At 41.0% G+C, this 19,942-nt stretch overlaps 1 protein-coding gene across 1 annotated transcript; it reads right to left on the reverse strand.

Moving 5' to 3' along the window:
- Positions 1-819: 819 nt before the first annotated feature.
- On the reverse strand, positions 820-13,670 carry CCNL1 (cyclin L1). The gene is made up of 11 exons (XM_083738998.1): positions 13,242-13,670; positions 12,799-12,873; positions 12,386-12,495; positions 6,528-6,648; positions 6,143-6,207; positions 4,425-4,524; positions 4,214-4,318; positions 3,526-3,667; positions 2,693-2,804; positions 2,494-2,592; positions 820-1,644 (listed from the first exon to the last, which is right to left on the reverse strand). Exons 1-11 carry the CDS (start codon positions 13,515-13,517, stop codon positions 1,296-1,298), a joined length of 1,554 nt encoding a protein of 517 aa, XP_083595124.1. The 5' UTR covers positions 13,518-13,670; the 3' UTR covers positions 820-1,295.
- Positions 13,671-19,942: the final 6,272 nt, after the last annotated feature.

Raw genomic sequence — 19,942 nt, forward strand, 5'->3', positions numbered from 1 at the left:
AAAGTCCTCCAGCAGCTGAGGTTGAATTCAAAAGTCTAAGTGGCATTCCAAATAGGGGCTTTAAAGGAAATGCAGTGGTCTGCCAAGAACAAAATCAGAACGAGCTGGCGTAGTCAAAATAATTTGTTAGTGTGCCATCTCTATTCCAGTTGGACAGTGTTATCCTTATTGTCTCTACACATAAGCCAAATCCCCTCAAAACTATGTCAAATTCTACATATAAATTCCTGTACAAGCTGGGAAGGGTAGCATGTTTACAGGTCACCATTAGGAACATTTTTTGTGGCAGAAAAGGACATAAGACATGAGGAATAAGATACAGGGGATCCTCTTCCTGCTACCGAAAGACTCTCTGAAAGTTAAAGCTCAGGACAGCTACAATAGATCCACAGTATTTGTTCCAGGACAGAGAACATATTATGGCCATCCTCTTCTCCTAGTCATGAAAAACCAAGAATTAAAAATCTTGTAATATTATTGCACTTCCTATTACTAGCACAACAGCTTTTTAAGTTTGTATTTAAGCTGCAATGATGACTGGCTGTAGTCCTTTTTATTACTGCAATTGAGCAGCAAGCTTGCAAAACACTAATATGAAGTTTAAGTAGGGATGAGGAGGAAGGGAAATAATTACTGGCCATTTACATGCACGAAAGTCTAGTGACTAGTTCCATCCAACTCACTCCTTGAATTATACTCTGAAAAATAATCAAGCCATGCTACTTGTAAAACATCAAGCTCCTATACCATTTAACTCAAAACAAGCCCCAGTGAAGCAGATTTGTGTCTGTGTTACCAAGCATTAAAGAGTTAAAGCAATTTGGTATGAAAAATTCCACATTTTGATGATTTAATGAGGTATTCAACAGAGTAGTTAAAAAAAAAAGAACAGTCGGTATATTTTATTTCTTGTAAAAAGGTTTTCACACATGCAGACTAAAACCAGTGTAAGAAAGTATTCACCATTATTTTAAACAAATAACTATACTTAAATAGAAATGTCTGCAGTATGCGTGTATAAAAATAAGGTACATTTGTACAGAAACAAATTCTCCAGTTTTCATATTGATACAACTCTAACACATACAATTTAACCTGATCATTGTTTTAAATCAGTTTGATACTGCTAAGGTATTTTATGTGCAAAAATTCAACACCGTTTTTTTAAAAAGTCCTACTTATTGAAGGTGTTGGGCTTCAAATCAAATCCTAATTTGACTTCTTTTCAAGTTTCAAACAGTCCCGCACATGGTATAATATGCAAGTGTAACTAAAGGACAGTTCAGTCTGCCCCGTTAGCGCCTGTGTCTGCTGTGTCCTGAGCGACTGCCACTGTGGTGCTTTCCTTTATGCGACCTTTCAAACGAGCGAGATCTCTCTCGCCTGTCCCTGTGGTGTCCTCGCTCGTGCCTGTGTTTCTTGGTAACATCTGTGTGGTCCCTGGATTTGCTCTGAGAACGGGAGCGAGACTTTTTCCTTTTGTGACCGTGTCTATTTGCACCTTTCAACTCTTCTCTGCTGTGCTTGGGTTTTAAATGTGGTGATCCATGATTATGATGCCTCCGAGGACTGCCGCTGTGACTACGTGACCTGCTTCTGGATCTTGAGCTGTAGGTTCCAGAGAGACTCCGTCTATTGTTGTAACTTAAAATGCAAAACAGCACAGTATTTAAACTTGCACAGCATACAAATTGTCTATTGCTTACGCAATGTGAAACAGCATCTACATCTAATCAATTTGACACTATATGGTCTTTTGTTCCTAATTTTCACAAATAACTCTCTTGAGAGATCACCTCCTACTACTTGTGCTGGGTTTTTGGAGGGGCTGTATCTTGTTACTGTTTCTTAATTGTACTATTTGCAAAATAAAAATTAAACTTGTCCCAATACACAAATTATCTATTGCCTACAGTATGTGAAACAGCACCCCACCTCATTACTAAAGAAAACCGTATCAGACACCTGAGATTCTCTCTCACTCATATCTGTATCTGTCTACAATATATAAAAATTGCTTTCAAATTTTAACAGACGTGATTTCTTAGGTGCAAGAATGTGTTATTGCATCTGTCCACTTGGGAGAATCCCAGGGCTACATAAACTCCCATAAATGTTATTTCATGCAGTATTTCTTCAGTTAAGTAGGGTGACAAAATTTAGTTTACTGGCACAGCAGTGGCTAGGTCGCATGTACCAAATCCACAAAAGATAATCTTGCTTTTATTGCATATTTAAGCTGACTGTGGTGATATTTATTATTTCATTTCAGTGTTCCAAGAGCTTATAAGTTGCCAACTTTTGATGTTTAATCATAAACGTTACTCAAACAGCTTTAGTAACTTTGTATGTTGTCTCAAAGCAGGTGTGATATTTTCACATTAGAAGCCTTTAACTGCTCTTTATTTTCATGTTACTAAGCTTCCCTTCAGAAAAATATAGGAGAAGGAAAGCATATTTTAAGTTATATTTAACCATTATTTAAATACTCACTGTCTCCTTGGGGAATGGGATCTGGACCGTGACTTTGTTCTTGACTTTGATCTGCTAGCACTCCTGCTGCTTCTACTTCTTTTGCTCTCTTTTCTCATACTGGATTAAAAAGTAAGCATCATGTCAATTTACAAATGCATATAACGACATACAACTTAGAATGAAGTGAATAAATCATATTTTACAGACTGCTACCTACCCATTGTAAGGGCTCTTGGAAACCACTTGTCTGTCTTCTGGTTCTTTTTTGATAATTTTTGCATTGATGCACAACGGAGATTTCTCTTCCGCTTTCATTTCCCTTGGAGAGCCTATTAATTGAAATAACTTATGGTAAGAATGTTGAAGAAACAGAACTCTTGACATTATACTTTATAGTGAATTTGCTAATGCAAGTTTCTACAAATGGCATCAAACAAGGTTCTGATCACACGACAGATTTACATTTAATTTCTTACTTCTATAAGATGTCACCCCCCCAAATTTTCTTTCTAAGGTAGTTTTAATTCATTTTCATCTTTAAAATGATTAGCACAGGTATCTTACCACATGTGCATGACTGTATATATGTGTGGTGCCAGTAAATAATTCAATAAATCAAGTTAAACTCTTAAGAATGGCACAAAAAGAGCAGAAAAACAGCTAGCAATCCCATGACAGTTTTTGCAGACTCTTGAGGCCTGTGGAGTGCTGAGAATTTGAAAAAGGAGGTTTGGTGGGAGCAGCTGTGGTGGAGTTTAGTGGAGTCCTCTGGTAATGAGGAAGACAGTCACCATTCATGCCAGTTTGGCAAGTACTGCTGGCTTTTCAAAGGGGTTTCCAAAGGTTTATAGGGTGTTTCCCCACTATAGTTCCCATATCCACGCAGTACCTGGAAACCTAACACCATGTAAGTGGGGAGATGCCTGTATATAAAGGCTGTAATATTTGCTCAGTCAGACATTCAGGGACTCCTAATTCTGCTCCGATTTTTCTTTTAAGAATTAAGTAAGTAGACGCAGAATCAAGTGGACATTGTTACAAAAAACTTACAGGGCTTGGAAGCAGGTGAAAAGCCTCCCAACGTGGAAAGGGCTGGCGTTCCATCCGGGTTTAATCCTTTTGCTTTTAGTTTAGCTTCTTGAAGTGCCATTTTTCTCTTTTCAACTTCCTTATCAAGTAATTCATAGTTAGGCTGCAAAGAGAACCAGAGTGGGCATATAAACACACACATGTATCTCTTTGATTTTTAGCAAAGTATCTTATTTAATTTTTTATTCCACCCTTCCTTTCGATTGTGGGCAAAGAGACACACAAAATAAAATACAAGTTTTAAAAAGCAATTAAAATACTAAACCTTGTCAGTTGCCAAAATGGAGCTTAAAATTAAATTACTTTATCACAGCATGCTAGCAGCTTCCATGCAGCACAGAGTCCTGGAATTTATATAACTTAGCAATTGCATCAGGGTTGCTTGAATTTGCTCCCAGGAATACACAGCTTCTGTTCCAGGCTGTTCAGACCCTCCTCTCATGGCTGAGTTTGGAATCAAAACAGAGCCTCTCAAAAGTATAGCACACACTCCTACACACTTGATGTGGGGTGAAGGCTTCTAGATATAAATTTAAAAATATTTCTGTGTAAGAAATTGCAACACTCCCCCCCCCAAACTCCCTAAAAGAGCACATCTTTTAGCATGTATGTAGTACATTTCACCCCACCTGCAAGTACAGACAGTTACCTTCTTTCTCGTATACAACTTAAGTGTTGTTAAACATATCTCTTGAATTTCTTCTTCAGTAGTTCCAAAAAGCAAAAACCAATGGGGACGGTTAGGCAAAGGAATCTGGAGGAGAAATTATTACAAAAGCGGGTCAGAATCTCAAACTAGACAGTTTTATTTGAGATTGTTGAGATAAAGGTATGAGTGAAAACAGAAGACAAATTCTTACCTGTAGAGCTCTAGCTGCAAGGTAGATACAAGCACATGCTATTGTCTCTGGTTGAAATCGAACAAACACATTGGTTCTGAGGCTGTCGTTCATGTAATTCCTGAAAAATATGAATGTGAATTTGTTCCAAGTTCTAAGGCCCATTATGAAATCAAAAACATGAAGTTGGAGACTCAATCTACTTTATTATTTTTTCTTCACCTTCATACTATTAATTTAGATTCCAAAACGTCAAAATAAGTCTTAAAGACAAAATGCCTCAAATGCCCCAGGATCATTCCAACATACAGGCTCTTGTCATCTCTCTAGAACTCAGGAAAGTACAAGCTGAGTTTTATTTTGAGTTCAATCTTTATCACCACAAGTCGTCACTATGCAAGTTGTCACTATGGCTTTACATACTATCATGTAACTCATGATTATTCTATGAAGTGTCCATCAACTAAGATTTAACTCTAAAATCATCTGTTCACATGACCACTTTAAAAAAGTCTAACTACATATTTAAATTGTTAATTCATTCTTTTGTCAAACAAATCAGTATGTTTTATTTAGTGCTAACAGCTACAATAGCTAAATGCATCTCCTATGATACAATGTAAAAACAAGATCTACAGGATATGTACTTCATTTCATAAAATTTATATACCAATTTAGCATCATTTTATTTTTGTAAACAGTTAAGCACTTGTGCATTCCAATTATGTCATGGGAATGATTTAAGTACGTGCTTAACACATCTACTAAAAACAGTGGGATGTGACTGGAACTTGCTAAATCATTTTTATCAGCTGTTTCCATGGACTTTTAACGGCCCATGTGCAGAGAGGCTGCAAAGACTTTACAAAGTGAATGACATCTATACAGATGAGATACAAATATAAACTATAAAAACTCTGTGAAGTCAAGTTCTAACAAATTAAAAACATTCTTAATCACTGAAAATGTTGGTACTCAAAATTGTTATTTCAGAATTTAGTAATAAACTTTTGCTTCTGAACATAAGGGCGAGACTTCCAAACATGCCAACTAATCTACTGTGGATGTTTGCTGGTTGCGAAAAATATGCTCAATACACAAAACAGTAAATAGTTAGGCATGTGCTAGTCCCTCTGCATGCACAACCCACCGCCAAAAAACCCCCAACCACTAGAATCCAAATTGAGACAAAACTGGAAAAGCAGTTAATTAAGAATCTGTGCTACAGCTAGACTTTACCATTTATGCTGACAGGTCATGTCATAACTAGAATAACTAGGAAAACAAATACACATTTCATATGTATGTTGAACAGATACTTCTAGAATCAGATATACAAATCCTTTTGACACCCGGACAGAACTAGAAGATGCTGCCAGATGGATATGGACCACTTCAGTAAATCTTGGCTGAGAGCTTGCACTGCACTGGCTGGAGAGAGAGGCAGCCAATCAGGCCATCCTCAGGTCATGAGCTGTGGTGCAGAGGGCAGAGTTCTATGACTTACCATCAGAGGCTACCCTTTAATCAAAGAGTAGAAAAAAGAACAAAGTTAAATTGAGTTCTCCAAGAAAATGTGCTATGAAAGCCACGAAAATAGTAGGCAGAAAACAAGCAACGACACACATTTCACAAAGCATTTACAAACTTACAGTTCATTCTTTGGTATATTGGACACCAAGCTTGTTTTTTTTTCTGCTACTATTTTCCTGGCTAAGAGAAAGAAGAGGAAAACTTACCAGGCTGTTTGGACGAGTGTTTGATTACGTTCACATTCTAAGACTTGTAAGTACATAACAATGATCTGAGAGAGGAAGAAAAACAAAAAGGCAATTAAAACACCATTTAAATGTTAAGGAACATCTGTACCCACATCCATCTTGAACATAAAGCAAGGCAAACTTAAGTCTTAAATCTCATAATCTATCAACCCCCATTTCTGATGAAAATTCAAAATTCCACTCCCCCTAACCTTAGCTTACAATTAGGAGTTTTACCCTCTTCCTAGAAACAGGCATGTGTTCTTGAGTTATACAGGTTGTCATGTTTACGAATTGTTTACCTTTCCTGTCACCATCAAGACATTTTTGCAGTTCAATATTGAAGAAACTTTCGTGGACTCACCTTATGTGGATGCTTGACATGAACACAAAATCCCAATTCCTTCAGCACCCTCCTTTCTGCTTTGATTACTTGATTTTTGGTGTTTATGTAGTTCTGATCAAGTATCAATGGGCTTGGAGTCCTACAGTTTGTAAGAAATAGAGTCAAAACGGTTTTCTATATCGAAGACAACGGTTTTTCTGTTTTCCCTTCCAACCAACTAATGGCAACAGAAACCAGATTCTAAACTCCTGCAAACAAGTTTTAGCTTTAATCTTGTGCTGTCCAAGTTAACTAATTCAGTACAACTATGTTAACTTTAAAAAGTTTTCCTATTAACATTCAGAATTTCACATTCAAAAACATTTCACTTCACATAAGAGAGATGATATACAAGGCTAAATTCCAAGTAATTCCTAGTGATGTCTTTTGGGAAGATTCCACTCTGAAAAGGAGCATAGTGAATTCATCATTCAAATTACCACTATAGTTTCAACATCTGTAAAAATAAACGTGTTATGCATGGGAAATAAAACAAAGTTATGCTTCAGTCATTTATCTTGATCACAGAATAATTTAGATTTCTTAAATTGTACGTAGACTTATTTTTTTAAATGTACTAACAAACAAAAAATGAATACTATGCTATAGTAACGAGAACTATGTTATCAGAAAGCCCTAAACGGACTTGGCCCTGTATACCTAAAGGAACGTCTCCACCCCCACCGGTCAGCCGAGACACTGAGGTCCAGTTCAGAGGGCCTTCTGGTGGTTTCCTCACTACAAGAAGTGAAGTTACAAGGAACCAGGCAGAGGGCCTTCTCAGTAGTGACACCTGCCCTGTCCAATGCCCTCCCATCATGTCACACAGATAAACAACTACACGACTTTCAGAAGACATCTGAAGGCAGCCCTGGATCAGCAGGTTTTTAATGTTTGATGTTTCGTTATGTTTCTTATATTCTTATATATTTCCCTAGGGTGGCTAGGGAAAACCAGTCAAGATGTGTAGGGTATAAGCAATAAATTATTATTATGATGAACATATCCCCTACCTCTAAATCCCTTTAATCATCTGTTTTATCTTGTATCTATGTCACAAATCACTAAGAAAGCACATAACCTAGTTTGTTAATACAGTTGAGGCAACATTATACTGTTCTCCATTAGTTAAATTTAAAATATCTTGCAAGGAGCAAATTAAAAATATTTTACTGTGGCATTATTATGGAGTCTTCTACAAGCATCTTTATGTATAAATAATTTATATTGGTTATGGATAGCCTTAAAACAAAGTCTCTTCTCATTAGTTATGTGCTATCTACAAGCAATGCCTTTCTATGTAAAGATGCACAGAGAATACTATTTTAATATTAAAATATTTTAGCTTGCTTGTGTGCAGTGTGTGTGTATTCCCCTACCTTCATTTCCATTGTTTTCTATGTTGAGATTGTAAACATCTTCAGGTAGTGATGTGTCCTCTTATATTCTAAAGCACCATGCACAGGGATTGAACTATATACACAATCAGTACTATTTACTGCATTTTACAATGTTTGACATTCAGCAAACTGACTGAAGATTATGGGGCTTTTTAAGGAGGTTTTTCAAATTCTTTTATGTATAAGAATCATAAACTGCCTACAGCACATCATCTGAATTCTGCACCTGTATTTAACTAGAACAGGGATAAAAGCAATTCAAACTGCATTCTTTAGCTGTTTATGGTAGAATGACACTTCATTCATGAAAACTTGATAGTGAGGTTGCACTATATATTTCCTAGATTATTCTGATCCAAAAACCAAATGCACATTACTGCACTGAAGACAGCTTAGCTACACTAAATTATTTGGTAGTGCAACAGAACTAACCTAGGCAAAACTGCCTGTAAGATTCTGTGCACTGATATAAATTTACCTTGTGCTCAACATAGAAAATCTTAAGAAATCTGTATATTAGCACTTGTGAAAGATGCTTCATAACATACAGGTATTTCCTGTTTCCACTTCTTGTTGGTATACTGCCCAAGGTTAATTCAAATATTTGTAAGGCAGAGTGTTGATGCACTATATACTTCTCAGAGGAATGTTCATTATCATGCACACCCTGTTCCAAATGTAACTCTGTCATCTTGCTGTTACAGACCAGCACAGCTACCTTATCCACAACTTAGTGCAAGTTACTAAATGTCTCAAAGCGCATATTTGCAATATCAGCCCTACTAAACTGTTTCTGAGAGAGAAATATACCTTTTTAACTTCGCAAATTAATTTACTTCCAATTTAGGTGCAAATCTAATTAGACTTGACAACCCATAATATTTTATGAAAAAGTAGTTGAGAGGGGGAATAGATGCCACCTTATAGAGCCAAAAGAAGATTGTAGAAACTGTCTCAAGATACCAGATTAGCTGTCTACCATTTTTAGATCTTATATTTATTGCGATAGCATGTCAATTATTGGGCTTAGAGTCCTGGGTTGTGGTCATTACATTTTTGCATTTTAACTACATACCAAACTCCTGTTCGGCTCTATGCAACCTGTCCAGTTAAATCAAGTAAGCCCACAGACTGCCCAGTGGCTAGCTATCCTACATTTCTACGCTGGTCAGGGAAGAGTGGAAGTCCCCCTCTCTATGAAAATGCAGGTTACTAGGATCTTGGGAGACTACTTTTAAGAATGCCCTCAGCTGACAAAAGGACAGGCAGAGTGACAGGCTTCCTTTCCTTGGCATAGACAAATTTTATGCAGTTGTGTGTAGAGTTCACCGTAGCATTAACAATAAGAACGCAAAAAGGGTGCTTTCGTATCAAACCAAGAATTACATCAGCTATACTTAAATATTAGGCACTGAAAGCAGCCATGGCACTGCATAAATTTAGAGTTGTGTTAAAGTGTAATTATTACAATTTTAAAGGGACAAGAACATGATTCTCTGAATCATAATGCCCCGAGGAAAAAACTTTCCCACAAATTTCACTCCACTGCTTCAGCGCTGGAATAATGGCTCAACAAGGGGAAGCATTTCTTACTAAGATGGCAGTAGACATCTTATCAGTTACACGTGCATATCAGATCAAAGTCCGACTTCAGAGTTCAACAGAGGTTACTCCCAATTAATTTCATCCTCACTTGTGAGACTTGCTTCCATTTAAACCATGCACACGATTGGGATCAAGCAGCAAGTCTGCAAGGTAACTAACTTTTAACATTCCTTGTATAATGTATCCAGATGTTACATCGAACAGCCCATCAACATTCATGTATATTTGCAGATATGGCATGAGTTATGATGACACTCTTTCAAATTCTGCCTAAAAGGATGTCAGGTTAAGGATCTAAGCCCCAACCTGTGAAATACTAAAGAAGAGTGACTTGACCCACTAGGAATGCAGTAATATGTACAAGCAAAGAGAAAATTATATTTGTTATGTTTTCACTGCTGTTGGTTTGTTGGCATAGCCTTCGATACAAATTATGTGACAGCTCCAATGCATGCACAAATGTTGTGCTAATTCCAAATGCTTCACATTAACAGTATGTACTGTTGACAAAAATCCAACCATTCTTGTCTGCTGACAATTGACTTTTGTGGCAGCTTTCCCAGCCTTACTACCAAAGATGCCTTTTTAACGGGAGGTGCTGAGAATTACTCCAGTCAAGCAAAGCCAAATGAGATGTTGCTCCTCCCAGTAAAAAAATCCCATTTGCAGAGAGCTTAAAATATTGATTTTTTAGTGCACACCTGCCTATGACTGCAATGCTTATTACTTTTAAAGTATTTATTTCCCCAGTTGTTACAGTTGTTACAAAACTGTACATTAATCATATAGAATGTGCACAAAATTTACTAATTGTGAATAACCTTGGAAGCAGCAAAAGCACTTTGGTTTACTAAATGCTATTTATGTTCTTAAACAAAAATGTGCGTGTTTGTGGCAGTCAGTGCTATACAACATCAACCACTTTTTGCATTCCAAAGTAAAAACTTTTCTAATGAGTCTTTTTCCAGCGAGTACTAGATTTTAGTAACAAATACTACAATTGTACTTGAGTGAACTACATTAAAGGTGAAGATTTCATTAAATACACAAAATAAAGCATTGAAATGTGACAGACAAACTATTAAGCACAGCATACCTAAATTTGCTAGTTAAAATTCTAACATTTGGCTAATTTACAAAAACCTGGACAGCAAAGATGAAAGCTTAAAACAAGATACAGGAGTTCTTCCAAATGGTTCACCAACGGCCAACCTGTCAGTTCCCCGATTCCAGTGACCTATTCTCAGAGCACTGGCTTCTCCTTGGGGATTTTCCATACGTCACTCACTGTTGCCATGACGACAGCTTCATCTCTATGAACCACTCCACATCACCCAGGCTTTGGTAAATGTAGCTGGTCGCTGTATAGTCGGTTGCAAGGGAAAAAAGAGCTAAAGTTAATAACATGTACAACTGATTTGTTTGTAAAACTGTAACACGCACAGAATAATGCTTTCATCCCATTTTAAAAAATGAGCCTGCATGCCAAAAATGTAAGATTTCTTATAGACTTGACTTCCTCCAGACTTTTCAGACAGTATTTGTTTTTAAGTTAGCTAAAAATGAATCAAGTAAAGTACATCTAATTGAGTAAGACATCAGCACCCAACATGACATGCCAGGTTTTTTATGGGAAGACTTCTTTTTTAAAGAATTATGTTTTTCATCTACCCGCCATGCTACTTTTCAAATCCTGGCCGGCCAATAAATATTTATATTATTAATTAATTATAACTTCACTTGAAATCTAGACAGTGAGGGAGAAAGTCTTAGGTGCAACTGTTTCATTCAAATGAAGCTGAATATTCTTTTTAAAATAAAAAAGACTTGAAAAGAAAGTATATTAGTACATGTGCACGTTACCTGTGTATAAACTAAATCTACCTTTCTGAAAAATAACTTGTTTTGCCTAGATATGCTTTTAAGCGGTAAGACACATATTTGTATGTTGTTTTTAGGATGCCTCAACATATTTGTATGTTGTTTTTAGGATGCCCCACAAGATTTGGCAAAGAAAAAAAAGCTCTTAAAAATGTCCCTAAGTAGTGAGGATATCATTGATATCAAGCCTATACGTATTTACTAATTAATCAAGAGACAGCTTCAGAAAAAAAAAATATTCAAGATAGTCTGCAAGTTTTCCTATGTTTAATCTTTCCTTAATCCTTTATATTTAAAGCTTTACAAACCCACAAATAGGGATAGCTCTACAACAATCACAAAAGCACACACAAAATTGAGACTCATCTGATGTATAGACAATCATGCTGAATGACAAGTGTTGTTCCTGTAATTCTAGATGCACATTGCTTCCAGGATTCCTTTGTTTATATCGTGAAGATACCATTAAAACAGGTATATGCTGTAAACCAAACCAAGCTGTCAACTTTCCCAACAAAACCACTACTATAAACGTAAATAGGGTAAACTTCAGTCTTCTGCTAAGAGCTTCAGAGACAATTATACACTCTCTACTACACTAAACATGGACAGTGGTCCAACAAGACCCAATATACATTTTCAGTAGAGTTAACATGTAATAAAAGATAACTACAAGTTTCCACTACAAAACAAAAAAGCAAAGCAAAGCAAACAATACTAGCTCAGACCTGACTTCATCCAGCTCATCAAGATCTAGAGTTAAGAGATACTTCAATCCACTAAGTCACACTAACACACAAAATCAACAAAATTCAAGCCTATGTCAGCTGTTTATCACCTTCAACCTGATCAAGCCAACCTACCCAAGCAGAACCTCTACAGCCTTTGGACATTACAGTGGGACAGTGTACAGTGGTACGTTGTGTATACCAAAAGCGGAGCTGATCTTACCTTTTAGCTCTTAACTGGCGCAAGTGATGGGAAACGTTGATCACATCTCTTATGCGACGAGGCGCTTCTTCAATTTTGGAAGCAAGATTGATGCAGGCCATCGCAACAATCTGAAAAAGAAGCTCATTGCCGTGAGAAACTTGTTTTCCCCAGGAGTTCATACACAACACATTATAAACACGGCTAGGAGCTAACCCTAACGGGAGATACGCCAAAAAGACATCCACCCAAGCCAGAAACAGTGCTGTGGAGACTCCTTGCCTGAGGCAAAAGAGTGGAGTCAAGATGAACAATCCTAGCTGAAAACACTCACTTCATACGTTTGAATGGCCTTCAGTACCTCTTGCTCCCTCCCCAAAAAACCACAACCAACGAAAACATTAAGCCTGCCTACACCCACCAAAAAAACTCACCTCGAAGCTGTGCTTGACGAACGACTTGGAATAAAAGAAGCGGTGAAACAACACCTGCCCGGTCGCCATCGCCACCTGCGAAGACAATCCCCCGGCGGGGAAGAGACAGGAAGATAAGCCATGTTAGTAACAGGCGAAGCGCGCATGCGCGGAGGCCAGCTAACGCCTCCCACCCTCCCTTTTCCGGAAGCGGCATCGGCGCCGGGCCTGTCAAGCAGGCCGAGGTCGCCAATCCGCCGCCATCTTGTGTCCAGCGCCCTCCTTTCCCCTCACGGAGCCCCGTCTCGGGTCAGCGCGGGCGGGAGAAGAGAAGAGGCGCCCTTAGGTGGCGGCGGCGGCCTCCCTGCCCTCACTCTCCTTCCCCCGCCCACAAAGCCGAGGCCGAGGCCTTGGGCTCCGCGGTAGGCCCCGTCGGAGGCAGCCCCCCCTCCCCCGGCGCTGACCTGCGGCAGGCGGAGCATGATGCCGGCGGCCTGGATGAGCTCGCAGCCCAGGATGCGCAGGTCCGTCTCGCTCTGGAGGTCCAGGCCATCCTGCATGGAGGGCGTCGGCGAGAGCCGCTCCTCGGGGATGAGCGAGTGGTCGATAGTCAGCGACACCTCCGAGTACAGGCGGTCCCCGATGAGGATCCCCGCGGGGGGAGCCGAGGAAGACGCGGCCGGGGCGAGCGAGGCGCCTGAGGCGGCCGGGGAAGGATGAGTCCCGCTGGAGGAGGCCATGGCGAACGACCGCGACCAACACGCTCGCCTCGACGACCGCACCCGGAGCCGGCCACGCACGGAATAACGCGTTTGCGCCCGGCGCCCGATGACGCAGCACGGAGCGGGGCGCGCTGGGAAAAAAGAGTCCCTCCCCTCCCTCCCGCGCTGACGTCAGGCGAGCGGCACGTTCTTCGTGCGTGAACTCGCCTTGGCGAGACGGCGAGGGGAGGGGACGGTGAGCTCCAGCTGCTAAGAGGCGCTTGGAAAGGAGCCGCTTGCGCTACCCCTCACGCCCCGTGCTATTTCAGGGCGCCGGAATGCAGTTTCGGAAAATGTTCCTTGATGTTACAATAAAAATAAAAATAAAATACGAACAGCTGCTAGCTGCCAGCCCACCTCTTTCTGCAAGTCGGAAACGTAGCATTTCAGGGATGTTTTAGCTCAGCCTGTCGCTGCTCTGCTATGTTTCTACTTGCAAGGACACACACACACACACACACACACACACACAGTGATACCTCGGGTTACATATGCTTCAGGTTACATACTCTTCAGGTTACAGACTCCGCTAACCCAGAAATAGTGCTTCAGGTTAAGAACTTTGCTTCAGGATAAGAACAGAAATCGGGCTCCGGCAGTGTGGCGGCAGCAGGAGGCCCCATTAGCTAAAGTGGTGCTTCAGGTTAAGAACAGTTTCAGGTTAAGTACGGACCTCCGGAATGAAAAGTACTTAACCTGAGGTACCACGGTATATTATCGCCATAGGAACATGAGCATAGCCAAGGAGGGGGACAGCTGCCCCTCTTATAAAGCAATACAAATCTGAGCTTCTGTGTCCCCCACCCCTAACAAAAATCCTGGATACGCCCATGCATAGGAACCAACAGCCCTCCATGAAGTATTTTAGGGGGGCGGCCCTGCCAAAGTGGATGGGAATTGCCATTCAAATGGTGTATGCGTGCCACATCTTGATTACCTCCACCCCCCTGGTTTCCTGGTTGCACGCCTGTATATTATGCACAAGAGCAGACAAAGGGAAGCATGAGAAGTATGTTCCCTTTATGTGCTCTTAGAAATAGTTCTGTACACAGTTCTGCTTGCACCATTCCATGCTGTTGCAAGTTTGGGCAAAGGCCCAAAAGAAGATGGAAGCAGGGCTCGCCCAAGAATATTTTGGCACTTGAGGCAAACTACAAGATGGTGTTCTGGTCTGATTCACACTATTCTGCCACAGAAAACTCACATTGTGTATTATACATCTATTCACAAGTGGGTGTTTTTTTGTGGGTGTTTTTTTAATGCTTAAAAAAGTGCTTTCTGTGTAGGAAATACAGTAATTGTTTGTCCACATTTGTCTCCAAAGAGCTTAAGGCTGTATACATAGTATCTCCCAGTGCCGGATTTATGTATAAGCTAAACAAGCTATACCTTAAGGCCCCACTCTCTTGGGAGCCCCCTAAAAAATTAAAGGAAAAAACCAACTGGATGTACATTTCCAAAATTTAAGATAAAAACAAATAAAATAAAACCTACATACAGCAACACCTTTTAGGTCCATAAATTACCATATATTCAACACAAAAAACCGACAATTTCTTGTTGACAAAAGACAGCTAAACATATAAAGGGCCCCATTACCTTCAGTATCTTAGGGCCTCGTCAAACCTAAATCCAGCCCTGCTCCAGTCCCATTTTATCCCATTGGTCTTGCTAGGTTGGAGGACTGGCCCAAGGCTGAGCAGGGCATATGGGTTCAGGTTTCTCCCCCGCCCCATATTCTTGTCTGTCACTCTAACCACTATACCTCACTGCAACATTTACATATGTAACAAAGCATCAGATGAAGAAATCCCATCAAAGTGAAGACAGTTAAGAAGCAACACAGAGTTCTGAGCCAATATGAAGGCCTCTTATCCCAGACACGCTTTTTGAACGCAGGTCAAAATAGTTGCCTTCCCTCTGTTCAGCTGAGTGACTGAGCAAATGTCCCAAACTGCGCTTCATTTTATGAGGCGAACAAATGACAGGAGGTTAGACTTCCTTGTCTGCATCATAAGCGCTCTGGCTGGAGTTTCCTGGTAAGCAAGAGAAAGGTGCATTCTGCATATGCTCAGGAGCAGTGTCCAAAACTCCCATTGTTCTAGGCTGGGGTAGGCAACCTAAGGCCCGTGGACCGGATCCAACCCAATCGCTTTATCAATCTGGCCCATGGACAGTCTGGGAATCAGCGTGTTTTTACATGAGTAGAATGTGCCCTTTTATTTAAAGTGCATCTCTGGGTTATTTGTGGGGCATAGGAATTCGTTCTCCCCCCCCCCCAAAAAAAATATAGTCCGGCCCCCCACAAGGTCTGAGGGACAGTGGACTGCCCCAAGCTGAAAAAGGTTGCTGACCCCTGTTCTAGGTGCATTTTGAGACAGGGAATTCCTAATAATAATAATAATAATAATACTCTGCCCATCTGGCTGGGTTTCCCCAGCCACTCTGGGTGGCTTCCAACACCAAAATAAATTAACCTATTAAACATTAAAAGCTTTCCTAAACAGCGTGAGCTGCTTCTGAGCTCTGGGTACTGTCCGGCGCATAGCTGTCAAGCTTTCTTTTTAAGGGAAATTCGCTTATTCATATTAGGATTCCTCGTAAGAAAAGGGAAAAGTTGACAGCTATGGTCCCACGCCTAAGATTTCAGATTAATACTAGACCATGTGAAAAATGAACGTAATATTTTAGCTGCAGTTTCTTCATTTTCAGCTTTGTATTCTTGTTATAAAAAAGCGCGCCTGGATGGATGCAAACCCAACAGACTTCCACTCCATATTTCAGCTGCTGAGTCTCTCACTGCTGCGACCTCTTGCAAACTAACCTCCGCCCTCCCCTTGTCCCTCTCCGCCAGTCTCCGCCCTCGCCGGCTTTTCGCAAGAGCTTGGCGCAGCTCGCACGCGCACGTGGGAAATTCCCAGCATGCCAGCCGACTTTTCGGAATCGGCACCGTCGTCATTCCGCGGCTTTCTGGTCGGTCTCGTATCCTTCCGCAGCCTCCAGGGTGAGCCGGAACTTCTTTCGGCACAGAGCCGAAGAAGCGGGCAAGGGGGGAACGTGCCGTGGTTGACAGGGAAATAATGTGGCACCAGGAGGACAGGCCGCTCGGTTCCCGTTCTCAGGGCACTGCAGACAACTGTGTGCACCTTAGAGGCTTGAAGGACAGCGAGGTCCTTCTCTCCACCCCCCAAAGGGGGGGCAGCTGCTAAATCATTTAAAATCAATACAAACCAATGCGAATCTGAGGTGCTGAACCCCCTCCAACAAAAGCCTGCCCTCCCTAAAAAAATACTGGCTTTGCACTTGCAAATCACATTTTGAGGTTGCTGTGCACACAGGAGAGGAAGGGTTGAGGATGCTTTCGCTTGATAATAATAAAAATATAATAATATTATTTATATCCTGCCCTCTCCAGCTAATGCTGGGCTCAGAGCGGCTAACAACAGTAAAAATAACAGAGTTTAGATAAAATCACAATCAATTAATTGAAATACATTCTAAAATCAATCCAGAATCAAATTAATAGCAACCATTGGGCTAGAGTTCTATGAGGATTACTGAAGTGTGTGATTTGTTTGCGCCCACAACCTTTCCTGAACTTCCAAGGAAATTCAACTTGCGCATGTATGCAGTGTTATAAGAAAAAACTGGTCCTGTAACATGCACCCCCCCTAGTATTAGAGGCATACTAGCTATGGAGGCCTGGTGGCAGCCCCCAGCATACCTGAGCATTTGCTAGAGCCCAAGGCGCCCTGTGAGGCTTGCCTGCTTGCTGCCCAGCCACAGAGCTGACTTCCTGCTCCTCCTTCCACCGCTTGCTGGCACACTTTATCAACACTGCTGGCAATCTAGTGGGGCAGAAGCCAAGTGGCCACCTGTCTCCCAGCCAGAGGTAACAATGCTGTTGCTGAATAACGCTGTGAACAAGCAGCGGGTCGGGTCACTGCTAGCTGCCCGACTCCTCACACTCTCAAACGAGAGGGGAGATTGGCAGCTGCTAGAGCTCCATCAATGGGTCCCAAGTGGGTAGCTTGCTCAGCCCCCTCCCCCCAAATGTGGAGCCACATTTAGGATCCTATACATAGGATCCTATACATAGCGTAGATTTATTACGACTCACAGCTGTTCTTAGTCGTCTTCACTATAAATTTGCCTAACCTTCTAAAGTCGTTGGTGGCAATCGCCACAACTTGAGGCAGCAGGTCCTAGAGCAGGGGTCAGCAAACTTTTTCAGCAGGGGGCCGGTCCACTGTCCCTCAGACCTTGTGGGGGGCCGGACTATATTTTGAAGAAAAAAAATTGAACAAATTCCACAAATAACCCAGAGATGCATTTTAAATAAAAGCACACATTCTACTCATGTAAAAACACCAGGCAGGCCCCACAAATAACCCAGAGGTGCATTTTAAATACAAGGACACATTCTACTCATGTAAAAACATGCTGATTCCCGGACCGTCTGAGGGCTGGATTTAGAAGGCGATTGGGCCGGATCTGGCCCTCAGGCCTTAGTTTGTCTACCCATGTCCTAGAGTTTAAACACGCTGTGTTTGAAGAAACAACTTCCTGTTGCCTGTCACAAATTTCCCACTATTTGTCCTAGAACCCAGATTCTGGGATTATGAGAAGAGAAAAGCCTTTTATTTACACTTTCCACATTATGCTTGACTTTATACGTCTCTGTCTTGCCCTCACTTATTTGATTTGTTGTCTAAACTAACACATCCCAGATATTGTAAACTTTCCCTGCTCCTGCCTCCTGGTCATTTTGGTCGTCATTTTCTGCACATTTTCCTGTATTGCAACAGGATGTTTCAGATGCAGGGACTGCGGGATAGAAAGCTGTCAGTCAAGTACAACATTCCGAGAGGACTAACTGCCTCTGTGGCAGGCAGTTTAGTTAGTTGGTTGGTTGCTGCAAGGAGTGTTAACTGGTAACTGCTCGGATGCAGTCTTCTCATGACTCACTACTATCTAGTATATAGTTTATCTGTTATGTAACCTAAGCCTGCCTCTGTAAACCTGACTCTGTAAACAACTCTGTAAACCTGTAAACCCGAATGAATCTGATAGTAGTTTATGTTAATATCATTCAGATTCATGTGTGTTTTCTTTAAGAGGGACAGAAAGGGATTATCAGCCAGGAAGGTATAATTATTGATAGGACTCAAACAAGTTAGCAACCCGCTTGTCGCTGCATAAACTCAAACGGAGGATTGTTTAAACTCCGCTAATTTATATAAACCTTCGCACAGTGACCAGAACTACGGACGTCATTCCACATATGGCCATGCCATAGATCTGCATAAAAGCATCATGAATTGGGCAGTTTCATTTTCCATTTCCTAATGATCCCTAGCACTGAATGTTCCCTTTTCGCAGCTGGTGTCCTCTGAGTCAACATCTTCATGGTTGTTCTCATCACATGTGTTTTCTCTTATGACCTTTGGTTGGCTATTATACCCTATTGCCTAGTTCATAGTAGCCAGCCTTTTTGGTCAATATCTCCTTATACCTATCACACATACAACCAGTGCTTTTTTACCCTAAAAAAAAGTTTAGAGGTACTCTCATTTCCCTACTCATATTGAAAAACCACCCCTCAGTGAGGCTGAACTTAGATTCACAAAACGTTTAGGGGCATGCGTCCTCCTGCGTCCCTCCAGAAAAAAAGCACTGCACACAACTACTACCTGCAAGGCAAATTGCTGGACATTTAACTCTGCAGCACACCAGGTCATGGCCATATCTCTGGCAGCTAACTACCTTCATAACTGCTTTTTAAAAAAACCCCTGTATTTTTCCATGTACTGTATAAGACTAGGTTTTCCCTCCTAAAAAATAATGTAAAAAATTAGGGGGTGTCTTATACACAGATAGTGCTGAGGGTAGACTGTGTATTTTTGAGATGGAAAAATACGGTAAATTAGGGCTGTTCACTTGGAAATTTGCAACCTGTGAGATAAAAAAAGGGAATGTTGATTCCTCTGGCCTTATCCTTTTGCTAAAGTCACACACGTGGCTAACTCACCTGCCTTTTTAACTTTGACCCTTTGTCATTGGGACTGAGATGCTTTGTCAGCTGTGGCTAGCCACACTCCTGGCTGGCTTCCCCTAGTTGTTGTAGCAGCCATTTAAAGTAGCAGGAGCTTACTTCAAAATAAGTGTGTGAATCAAGTGCTCTAGACTCGAGTGAGTGGAAATTTAAAGGGGGAAGGTGTTGTTAAATCAAGTCACACTCCCCTCCCCTTCCTGGAAATGGTGATTTATTTATTTTAAAAAATGCCTTTATAGCCCAATTTTCCTCTGAGGAGCTCAAGATGGCATACGTGGTTCTCCCCTCCTCCATCCCCACAACAACCCTGTGAGGTGGGTTAGGTCAAGAGGCAGTGACTGGTCCAAGG

The sequence above is a fragment of the Podarcis gaigeae genome (assembly GCF_964106915.1).
Source record: "Podarcis gaigeae genome assembly, chromosome: 5".
NCBI classification, from domain to species: domain Eukaryota; kingdom Metazoa; phylum Chordata; class Lepidosauria; order Squamata; family Lacertidae; genus Podarcis; species Podarcis gaigeae.

Bases quoted from the DNA above. Each gene is read 5' to 3' on its own strand.
- CCNL1 (XM_083738998.1), bottom strand. From the start codon at position 13,517: ATGGCCTCCTCCAGCGGGACTCATCCTTCCCCGGCCGCCTCAGGCGCC. The intron at 3,668-4,213 runs GTAACTGTCTGT...TTCTCTTTGCAG, and splicing joins AGTTGTATACGAGAAAGAAG to CCTAACTATGAATTACTTGA. The intron at 1,645-2,493 runs GTGAGTATTTAA...TTGCATTTTAAG, and splicing joins TCCCATTCCCCAAGGAGACA to TTACAACAATAGACGGAGTC.